Consider the following 12,509-nt stretch of genomic DNA (forward strand, 5'->3'; position numbering starts at 1 on the left):
AAGCAAGTGGGGCTATATCAAACTGTGCAGAAAAGCTTCTGCACAGCAAAGAAAACAATCAACAAATGGAAAGGCAACCTATAGAATGGGATAAAATATTTGCAAACCATATACTTGATAAGACTTAGTATCTAAAATATATAAGGAACTCCTACAACTCAATAGCAGAAAAACAAATAATCTGATTAAAAATTGGAGGAACTGAATAGATATTCTTCCAGAAAAAGATATACAAATGGGCAGCAGGTACATGAAAAGGCACTCAACATCACTAATCATCAAGGAAATGCAACTCAAACCCAAAATGAGATATCACCTCACACCTATCAGAAAGGCTTTTATAAAAAGACAACAGATAACAAATGTTGGCAAGGATCTGGAGAAAAGGGATCCCTTATATACCATTAGTGGGAATGTAAAATAGGGCAGTCACTATGGAAAACATTATGAAGTATCCTCAAAAATTAAAAATTGAACTACAACATAATCCAGCAATCCTACTCCTGGGTATATATCCAGAGGAAATCACTATCTTGGAAAGATACTTACACATCCATGTTTATTGCAGCATTATATACAATAGGTAAGATACGGAAACAAGCTAAGTGTCTGACAAGGTGAATAAAGAAGATATGATGCATACGTGTGCACCCACACACACACTGGAATATTATTCAGCAATGAGAAAGAAGGAAATTCTGTCCTTTGCCACGTGGATGAATCTAGAGAACATTATGCTAAATGAAATAAGCCAGAAAAAGAAAGACTAATACTATATTGTATCATTTATGTGGGGAATCCAAAAAGTAGTCAAACTCATAGAAACAGAGAGTAAAATGGTAGTTGCCAAGGACTGTGGGGTGGAGGAAATGGGGAGATATTAGTTAAAGGGTGCAAACTTTTAGTTATAAGATGAACAAGTTCTGAGGATTTAATGTACAGCATGGTGATTCAAGTTAATAATAATGTACTATACACTTGAAATTTGCTAAGAGGGTAGATCTGATGTGTTCTCACCAAAAAAAAAAAAAAAAAGTAACTATGTGAGGTTATGGATGTGTTAACTTGATTTGGGTAATCATTTAATACATACACACACACATATATATATATATATATATATATATATATACACAAATCATCATGTTATACACCTGAAATATATATAATTTTGTCAATTTTACTTCAATTTAAAAAATTATTATTATTATTATTGCATTTTTCATTGGTCTTCTTTTCTTTGAATCATTAAGGGCTTAAGGTCCAAGTCTTAAGGTATAGAAGAATTGATTTTTCCTCTATGGGAAGAAAAACCGTCCTCATTCCTGCCCCTTATAGTTAAATTTGCATAAATTAAATATGTACATCAGCAGACATATCAATAATTCCCTCCAACTGTCTCATATTTCAGAGTTGACTAGGAAGGAAACTCCCCTTTATATCCCTTCATTTAAACTTTTCCTTGTCCTTATTGTGTTTAGTATTTTTTCAATGTTTTAAAATTATCATATATAAATACTCACCCTAAAAACAGGGAGTTATAGAAAAGCAAAAGGAAGAAAAAAAAACTTGATAATTTGATAATCAAAAAAACCACTATTGAGATTTTGATGTATTTTTTCCACCATGGTTTTGATTGGCTTGTATAGTTGAGCTCTAGTGCAGTGGTCTTCCAAATATTTTCCTTAAATACTCTTAAAAGAAGCTTTTAAAATTATGTACCCACTTGTATATTTTTAATTAACATCTAAAATGTTAAGCATAAGTCTAAGTAAGTTTATTTCTTTTTAAATAAACAACAGAAATTATTAAACATTTTAGATGGTGAAGTAAGTTCAACTAAGCTGTAATAGGAACAAATATGCCATGAACTACCTTATGGAATAAAGTACATTAAGTCTGAAAAAAATCAAGTAAAACTTTAACCATGAGTTTTATCCAATGTGTCTAGAAAAAATATGACAGTCCATCAAAAATTTCATTTACATTCAAGAAAATAACTGTAAGTCCTCCATATTGCTTCTGATGCCTGGTAGTCAGACTATTCCAAAAGAGATCCAAATATCCCCAAATTGGCTAAAATTCAGAGTATCTCAACATGAGCTGAAATACAAGTATTTTGGTAAGCTTCACAGGCAAAGGCTAGAGAAGCCTTAAGTATTTAAAGCCCCTGACTAATTATCCATAGAGGTCTCCATGAAACCAGTATTTACATTTATCTGTTTGTTTGGTACACTGCAGCTATTTATACCCAGGGTAATTCAGCATGCTGAGATTTGGCATGGAGGGATACCATTCTTTATGAAATGAGAGGATGACTACTGTGAACCCAGGCTCATTCTCAGAGGAATCAAATTTAGGAAAGGGTATGTAATGGAAATTGAGACTCTGGAAATTGACCCCCTTAAAAGTATATATGCAATCTAAAAGCTTGAGATGTGCACTGAAAGTTTTAAAATCATCTCCACTTCTTAGCATTCTTAAGTCTCTAACACACTCATAAGGAAGTAAGGTAAAGATGACCTTTAATGCACACCTCACAGGAAATAGCAATGATTCAGCCTGTAGCACCCATTCCTCCAACACAGCTCAATGTACTATCAGGTGCTTGATGCTGAGAAGAATCAGGCAGCTGCAGGTAGGTACCATCCTCTGGATGAGTCATAAGATTTATGGTATTCATTTCTCTTCAAAGAGTCTACATATCTCTTTATGAATAATGGGGTTATTAATTCAGTGGTTGAGAAAATTAATAAAATGACACCTCATTTATCTGGCATATGTGAATAATGAGCTCTTCCAGGTAAGACTACCCTCAAGATAATTAAAACATAACTTCAAGGCCTTGAAGTTAGAAAAATAAGTTCGATATTTTTTATTACAAGCTTTCTGAAATGAATAACATTTTCTGTTACCTTCTTAAAGACTGTAGAACTAAAATTGTACTTTTCATAATTACTCAGACTTGTGAGTGTTGAAAAGTAGGGCAGGCTGAGACAGTGAGGTGGACCCCACTGGTGAAGCAAAGTGGATGTGGTATGGTACACTTCCATTGGAGGATGATGGGGCAGCAGGAGAGGCAGTTGAAAGAGTTATGCTGATACCATAAAATCAAGTTCAGAGGCAAAGGTGCGAGATCAAACTTGAGGGACCAGGCAAGAAATTGAGCCCGAGTCCTTGACTCACATCAGGTAAACTTTATCCTACAGGAGCTGGCGTTCAGGCCTGAAGCTTGCAAAAATTTATTCTTTTGCATTTTAATTTTTAAATTCTGTCTTCTTTCCCACTTAAGGATCCTCGAAAGCTATTAACATCTTCTCCGTAGCCATAGCCTCAAGTACAGTGTATGCTGGTACCCAGAAGACACCCAAGAATATGCAGCCTCTTCATTGGGCCGATAACAACAGAAAGACAGGATGTCACAATAAATTAGCAAAATAAGTCTTCACTTCATATAGTCTACAGTGTACTGGAAAGTACAGAAGAGTTCTTTGTCCTAGGATCAAGCTCCTTAATATGGTATATACAGAAATACCTTCAGGCCATGAAGGGTGGCTCACTGCATATGACCATCTGCAATCACAGTGGGCTTTTCTGCTCTCATCCTCAATTTCCGGGCACCCATCCATGCCGCTGCCTCTCTCTTGGTTCTTTAAAGAAGAAATTGGGAGGAGGAAGCCACTTCCCTAGTCAAACATCTGTTAAACAATTAGACTTTTATTCTACAAAGAATTGGGGAGTTATTTCAAAGCTGTGGTTTGCTTTAGGAAAAACAAAAAAGCCATCCTCTCTTGCCCCTTTTTGTGTTGCTTTTCTAAAGGCCCTCTTCTGTCATTTTGGTTCCATTTGTGCCTACCCAGGAAGGAGGGTGGATATGTGTCTTGTCCCAGTCGGGGAGTGAGAAGGGATCCTTTTCACCCTTTACCTATTGTAGTACAGTAAGCCCTCTCAAATGGGGGCACTTATTTTACACCCAGGTGTAGAGAGGACTGGGCTGTACCACTGCATCCTACATACCAAGAATTGGGTAGATATGTACAAAGCATCTTCCCCTGAGCATACTCATATATCAGGGGACATGCTCTGGCTCTTATGGGCTGCTTCAAAAACCATCTCATCCAACCACCCACCATTTTCCACACCTTTCCATAATATTGATTTATTCCTTTAGTACAGAAGTGCTAGATCACCATACAACATCTTAAGCCTCCCAAATCAAGTCTACCTAATGGGATTTGCATATTTAGTCATACCTCCAAGGGAATGTCTCAGGAGCTTTACACACTGTAATATTCAGTCACTCACCCCTACTAAAGCTACCACAAAGAAATGCAGTCATCTAAGGAAAAACAGTGTACCCTCTATGCAAGCACAAACTCAGGACAAGTTTCCTACTCCCTTTCTCTAACCAGATTACCAGCCCTAAACCAGGCCTATTCAAATCACTGGGGCTGCTATATCACTTCCCCATATACAGGCGGTAGGTTTTCCATCTCTATTCAGAGTCAAGAGTCACTAGGTTCCCATTTCAGGGGTCAACAGTTTACTCCTTGTTCTGCTCATTCCCACCCACATATGGTATCTGGGTCCTGAGGCAAGATAGAGCCCTCTAGCCTGCTCCCCAGTGGGTAGACCAGTGTTGTAGGCAATAGCAATTCCCGGTCTTGACCCAGCTATACATCTTAAACTGGGAGATCTTAACTAATCTACTTTGAGGAGTTCCTTCTAGTAGCTAGTTCCTTCTAGTTAGTTTATGACAATGTGTGTTGCCTATGGACAGGGAAAATGGAGATATTTTCAATCCACAACAGGCAGGTAAATTTACAGAAAGGCACAATTATGTAAGCACTATAGTTCTAACCGTTTCCTTCTGTTCTACCTTTAAGTTCCCTAGGGAGAATTTTTTTTTAAGTTGGAAAAAAATCTAAAATGCTGCATTATGATGTATTTGCCTTGATGATGTGCTAACTCACAATATACTTACTAATTTAATATGGTATGTTTTCAGGATATGCATTTTATACTCAATCACTCTTTTCATTCCCTTCAGCCAACAAACGTTCCAAACTTTTACCAAATACCAGAGAAAACTTAAAATAGTGTGACTTTTAGGAAACAAACCAAGTTTATTACTTATATACCTATAAGACAGTGATAATATATCTTCCAAAATGGAATAATTTTGAAAATAAAATGGAATGTTATATATAATTACCCTGGGACAAGTGTAAATTAGACTGTCCTGGTATACCCAAATAGCAACCCTGCCTATAGAGGAAAAGCCAAGACAATGGTCTTCATGCTTTCTGATTAGCAAATGAAGTGAAACCACTTACATATGGGATTTTATATAGTTGATCTTCATCGTTCCCTGATTCCAAATTTGGGAATTCATTTGCCAACTAAAATTTACTTGTAACCCCCAAATCAATACTTGCAGCATTTGTCAGTAATTTGCAGACATGTGCAGAGTGGTGAAAAATTTGAGTCACCCAATGTACAAGTCCCTAGCTAAGAAACTTGTTTCCAATCTCATACTATAAACAAGTGTCCTTTTGGAGATCTGTTTAGTGCCACATTTTTTCCCATTTTGTACTTTCCGTTTGCGATTTCACTGTTTAAAATGGCTCCCAATTTTAAACACTGTCTGGTGTTTCTGAGCACAAGAAGGTTGCAATGTATATTACAAAGAAACTCCATGTGTTGGTGAGCTTTGTTCAGGCATGAGTTATGATGTTATTGGCCCTGAGTTCAGTGTTAATGAATCAGCAATATAGATTAAGTAAGGTGTCTTTAAACGGAAACACACATACAATAAGATTATGTATTAATCTGTTGATGAAAATGTAAGCAGGGAAAAACAAATGGAACATTAAAATAATTAATTGGGGAGCACCCAGGCGGCTCAGTCAGTTGAGGGTCCAACTCTTGATTTCAGCTCAGGTCATGACCCCAGGGTCATGGGATTGAGCACCACGTTGGGCTTACTGCTAAGCGTGTAGCCTGCTTGAGATTCTTTCTCTCTCTCTGTCTCTCTCACCCCCCCCCCAACTTATTCTCTCTCTCACTCTCTGAAATAAAGAAAAAGAAAAATATTTTTAAAAAAGAAAATAAAATAATTAATGAATCAGACTTAATCAAAATTAAAAGTTTCTGTTCTCAAATGACATTGGTAAGAAAATGAAAAGGTAAGAGACAGACCAGGACAAAATATTTGTACAATGTATATGTGATAAAGGACTGGTTTCCAAACATATAAAGAACTCTCAAAACTCAATAATAAGAAAAACAACAAACTAATGAAATGGATAAAAGATGTGACTGGACTGTTCACCAAAGAAGAGGCACCACCACCAACCCCCATTTTAAACAATAAATAAATCTTAATTTGCACAGAGCTCCCCATCAGTAGCATCTTCACTGTCCAAATTCCTGAAAGATTAGCCAATATCCTCTTTTTTATTTTTTATTCTAACTCATTTTAGTCTCCTTTCTACCTCCATTTCTTCTCTAAAACTCTTCTCAGGGAAGACTGACTATTGTCAAATCCAACATTTCCTTTTAGTTCTTATCATCTTTAATCTCTGACCATTGGACACTGGCCACACACTCCTTGTATCTCTTCTTCTTGTCCTTTGGTCAAGATTTCTTGGTTCTGTCCACCTGCTCCCTTCCCTTACGATTCTAGATGTGCTAAGTTTTCTTATTCTAATCTCAGTTTTAAAACTGCTGACATGCTGAAATCTTCCAAATTTAGATCTTTAGCTCAAACTTCTCCCCCAAGTTTACCAGTGTCTACGATGGCCTCTAGACAGTTTTCTCTGAATATGTTGTAAGCGCCGCCAAATCAACATGACCAGAATCAAACTCATCACTTCCCTATCACTCCTTTTGTGTGCTCAGTTAATGCCCTTATCTACTGGGTCAGCAAAAATCACCACGAGAGTCATTCTTCATGCTCCTGATTTCTTAGCTCCCAACAAGTGTTGTTTACTGCACAACTGCAGGGGTCGCCATTTTGTCCAATCTGCCTCCACATAGCTCCCAATGCTGTTTCTTCCTCTGAGTTCTTGCTGCCATTGCTTTGCTTTGTGCCCTCACCAGCTTCTGATTTTCAATAACTTAAATGGGCTCTTTATCTTCATTCAATGCTCCACACAATAATTAGAATCACCTTTTTTTTACATTTTTTTTAACGTTTATTTTTTGAGAGACAGAGATGGAGCACGAGCTGGGAGGGGCAGAGAGACAGGGAGTCACAGAATCTGAAGAAGGCTCCAGGCTCTGAGCTGTCAGCAGAGAGCCTGTCACGGGGCTCTAACTCACAAACCACAAGATTAATACCTGAGCCGAAGTGGGACACTTAACCTACTGAGCCACCCAGGTGCCCCTAGAATTATCTCTTTAAAATCCAATCTGATTATGTTATTTCTCTGCTTACCAATCTTTGCTATCTCTGACTGACTTCAAGACAAAGGTTAAACCACTCAGCAGGAATACAAAACCCAGTAATCACATTCTGCCACTGGCCTTAATTTTCTAGCTCAAATCCTATTCCCTTCAACTAGCTTGTCCCAAAACATCTCTATTACTTGCACACTGTTCTCATATGTGAAATGTTTTCCCACACCCTTTCCTTCACAGCTTGGCAAATTGTTCCTAATCATTGACATCCAGTTGACAGTCCTTTCTTTTGTGTGGTCTTCAAAGATACTCATTCTTATATTCCAATAATTCTCAACCCTGACTGCTCATTATAATCACTAATCACATGGCGGGGAGGTGTAAAATATTGATGCCCAGCCTTCACCCACAAACATTCTAATCTTCACTGTCTAAAATAAATCTGAGCATAGAAATGTTTTGAATGTTTCCCCAGAGTATTATATTATGCTAGGTACCAAAGATATAAAAATTTAAAAGGCAGGATGGAGTTTCTGGCTTCAAGAAGTTCATTGAAACAAGTAACTTAACTGTCATTTACAATAAAAAGGAATACACAGAGTGAAAAGATACTCAAGTAGAAGCAACCAAGGACATGGGAGGAAAAAGCACGCCATGAAAAGCCCTTGGTGAGGACTTCTATAAATGTACCAAATATTTGGTAATTTTTTATTTGCCTGTAGAATCCTGTGATAGTTCAAAACAACTGATCTACCATTTAATCACTTTAAACAATACAACAGGGGCGCCTGGGTGGCGCAGTCGGTTAAGCGTCCGACTTCAGCCAGGTCACGATCTCGCGCTCCGTGAGTTCGAGCCCCGCGTCAGGCTCTGGGCTGATGACTCGGAGCCTGGAGCCTGTTTCCGATTCTGTGTCTCCCTCTCTCTCTGCCCCTCCCCCGTTCATGCTCTGTCTCTCTCTATCCCAAAAATAAATAAACGTTGAAAAAAAAATAAAAAAAAAAAAACAATACAACAAAAGAGCTGTTCAGTAATTAATCACCATCATATTCTTAATACCCAGAACAATGGCTGACACATATTAGATACCCAAAAATGTTTGTTAAATAAATGAATGGTCAATGGTAGCATTTAAACTTTCTTAAGAAACTGGTTTATAATAAATATCAATGTTAATTGCAAATTAAAGCTAAGCATCGTATTTTTGGCGTCAAAGATTCTGACAGATAGAACCTGTATAGGGGTTCTACTTCTTGGATGAGACAGATCATTTTAAATTAAGCTGAGAAGAAAAAGTACTGACAAAGCAGTTCACTTTCAGTAATCTGGGTTTTCCCAAATAGTGACATTAGAGCCAGTCATTTTGAATTGGACAGTTTGAGTTCAAGAGTCTGAAATGTAGGTCAGGGCTTTGCTGACATTTCCATTTGCCTCATTGCTGAAAATCTGAAGTGATTATTGACAGTGGGGAAAGAGGACATGATGCAGGCAACAAGGTAGCAGCCTGGCTCTGAAGTGGAATTATATGCTTCAAACAAGTTGAAAGGTAAACAAACCATGATCATCCAAATGCTTAAAAACAGCTATATTTTCTATGGAAATACATGGCACAGGTTGTTTTTCTCTTTCTTTCCTTTAAAAAAATTTTTAATGTTTATTTATTTTTGAGAGAGAGAGAGAGAAAGAGAGAGAGAGAGAGAACGAGCTGGAGAGGGGCAGAGAGAAAGGGAGACATAGAATCTGAAGCAGACTCCAGGTTCTGAGCTATCAGCACCAGAGCCCTACGTGGGGCTCCAACCCACGAACTGAGAGATCAAGAACTGAGCTGAAGTCGGACGCTAACCAACTGAGCCACTTAGGTGACCCTCTTTCTTTCTTTTTTAATGTTTACTTATTTTTGAGAGAAAGAGAGCACACACGAGAACACGAATGGGGGAGAAGCAGAAAGAGAGGGAGAAAGAGAATCCCCAAGCAGGCTCCTTGCTGTCAGCAAAGAACCGATGTAGGGCTCAATCCTAGATCATGACTTGAGCTGAAAGCAAGAGTCAGATACTTAACTGATTGAGCCACCCAGGGGCTCCGGTTGTTTTTTCTTGTAAGTTCTTGCAATATTTTATAGAGTGGTTACAGATGAAAGTTTATACTCAAATGTTGTCTGATACTATATCACTTTAAACAATTATTGTATATATTCTATTGGGGTGAGTAGTTAACTTCTAACCAGGAACATTTTAGATTTTGTTCTGCTTATTATTCATAAAGAGAAGACCTCATATTGCTAGCAAATTATGAAAGGTGTTCCTATATTCATGGGTGACATGGGGACCCCAGGTTTTAAGAATGTTATCAGATATTTTATGCTATATGATGAGTCATGATTTTGTTTTGCTGTCTTATATGAAAGGCTCAGGTTTTATTAAACATAAAAATAACTGAATAATGTTGGTTATTAAATAATAATGTAAAGTAACATTTAAATAAAAATGTAAGTAACTGAGTAAATAATGCAACTAGTCATAAACTAATGGTAATATTGTTTGGAATTTATATAATGTGTGTCTTTTGAGCTGTCTACAGAGGAAAGGAATTTTATATAAATTTAATTGGTGATAGCACATATACCTTTGTCTCACTTCATCTTTCTTCATTTTGAATGCCTTTTTCTGGAACTTCTGAACTTTTTGGCTTTTCCTAAGTTTAACTCATCAAAGACTGATATTTCTGGAACTTCTAAGGCATAGAAATCTGGCCAGGAGTGAGAGCAGAGATTTCTGATGAGAGATACTAGATTAGAAGAAAGTGTATTTTATTAAGGGTCAAAATGTCCTAGTAAGGTAAATCATAGTGACTTTTGAAGGGTATAAAAGACCATTCTTTTACTTTACTTTTCCATCTGTATCGTACCTCCTTACATACCACTGACTTTTCTTTGCCCTGTTTCCCTCCTCCCTTCCTTTCTCCCTTCCCCTCTTTTCTTCCTTCCTTCCCTCCTCCTTTCTTTTCTTCCTATTGAAATGTTCTCATCAAAGGCAATAATAACTGTTAGGAAAAAATGTAATGCCTTTATTATGGTTATTTTATTAAAATATTATAATTGAAAACTTTTTCATATTTTTTCTAGAGGGCAACAAAGAGCTATTTCCTGCTTTCAGGCATGAATCAGGTCACAATTCAATGGGATGTGGTAATAGCTATTTACATATTCTTCAACTGGTGTCATGGAGGTATAGTATTTTTAGTACCCATTGCTTTCTTTTATTTAAAAATACGTTGAGTGGTTATTGTTTTCAAGGCACTATTCTAGGGTCTCTGAAGAACCAAAAATTAGATTGGGAAAAACTATATGCACATAAATATTATATGGAATGAAATAAAAGAGTCCAACCGCCCCCCTAATGGCAGAATTCCTTTCCCTAATAAACAAACCTCTAACTCATATATGCACATTTCTATGGATAAGCATATTATTCTGAGTTGGCGTGTTCTATCTTTGAACTGTTACAATTGTTATATGATAATCCATCAAACATTTGAATTTAATTCAACTCCACAATTTATTTGTTGACAGGCACTATGTGTCAGGCACTGGGCTAACTAAGCCTTTTATTTCTCACAACTTCATGCAATGGTATTGGCTGTTATTATTCCTATCTTATAATTCACACAAACATCTGGCATTATTACAGATACAAGCGTAAGCAGCTTTGAGGAATCCAGGAAGGGGATTGTCAGAAATTCAGGCATAATAGTCTTGACATCTGAGAGTTTTTACTGGGGACTTGGTGTCCTGGGCAGGGGGTAGAAATTCATTTAGTGGGAGACAAGCAACACTAAGGTAGGGTTCTAGACCTGGAAGGAAGCTTTGCAAACCATGCAAATTACTCAGAATAGTGACAAAAGCAACAATGTCTTCTGTAGGCTGGAACACAACTATATTGGTAGTTATACCAATATATTGATATATACCTCTATATATTCATATAGGGGTAGCCTTGTCATCAGAACTAGAACCCCTCCAGCAGGATATCAGACACTGCCAGAATCAGGCCAACCACTATCCAAGATTTAGGAGATTGAAATATGCAAACGATAAATAGGACTTCTGTTGATACATTCAAGTAATTAATAGAGTGTAGAGAAATAAGTCAGGCTCCTCTGACATGGCATTAGAGACCCTAGAGCTGTCCATTAGATATTATTTTATATATTTTGTTCAATCTATGAATAATTTTAATATCATCCAGACTACATTTTTTCCAAATTTTCTATTAACATGGTATGTTCCCCTTTTCAATAGCTCTGCTGAAATAGTAATAATAAAGTTTAACATTCCTCTGACCAATCTACTAACCCCATTAAAAAGAGAAATTAACATATAACTTATTCTTACATAATCTATGTTGACTCTCACTGATTACAGATTTTTTTTTTTTTAGGTACTGAAAAATCATGGACTTACTAATTCATTCCTGAATGTAGCAAAGCTCAGTGGTCCAAAGTTTCTGGGGTTATTCTTTATTCTGTTTTTGAAAACCAACATTTGTCCAAATCTGAAGTCTTCTGATATTTTTTTACATTTTCTGTGTATTCTCAAACACTACTCACAGCAATTTCATGATAGTATTCACATATTTTTTTTAAGGTGCTGGAGATGTAGTTTGTCTAAACCTGAATTGTTGACCTTATTTAAAGTAGTCAGATGTTTCCTTAAAACTTCCTTTTCTTATCTTTGGCTTCAATTTCCCATTAATAGTGATGGAATTATTTTTATCACTATTTTTAACATTTAAATACTTCCTATTTATACCTAAATGTTCGTTATGTAAATGGAAATATTCAATTACATTTATATTATGCAAGTTAATTCTTTAAACATTGTAGTCCATAGCTAAGGACCTTTTAAAATCAAATAATTACCTTGATAAGATTGGTAAGATTCTAGGATGTTTTAATGCAAGTATTTCCACAAAAAGACAATAATGAATTTTCCTGGATGTGAGTTTAATTTAACTGATACTGCATTGCACTGTCATTTGAGTTTATGAAAATGACTTTTAATTATTGCTTGGGGTTATAAAAGTAATACATTCATTATATAATTTTTA

At 36.4% G+C, this 12,509-nt stretch overlaps 1 protein-coding gene across 1 annotated transcript in view; it reads left to right on the plus strand.

Moving 5' to 3' along the window:
• Window positions 1-10,529: 10,529 nt before the first annotated feature.
• IL23R (interleukin 23 receptor) overlaps window positions 10,530-12,509 on the plus strand; it is a 51,906-nt gene continuing 49,926 nt past the window's right edge. Inside the window, exon 1 of the mRNA XM_040470585.1 lies at window positions 10,530-10,628. Within this exon, the coding sequence (XP_040326519.1) occupies window positions 10,559-10,628 (70 nt within the window). The 5' untranslated portion in view covers window positions 10,530-10,558. The remainder of the gene's footprint in view (window positions 10,629-12,509) is intronic.

Source organism: Herpailurus yagouaroundi, unplaced genomic scaffold (assembly GCF_014898765.1).
Source record: "Herpailurus yagouaroundi ecotype Mexico unplaced genomic scaffold, PumYag 77, whole genome shotgun sequence".
Taxonomy (NCBI): Eukaryota; Metazoa; Chordata; class Mammalia; order Carnivora; family Felidae; genus Herpailurus; species Herpailurus yagouaroundi.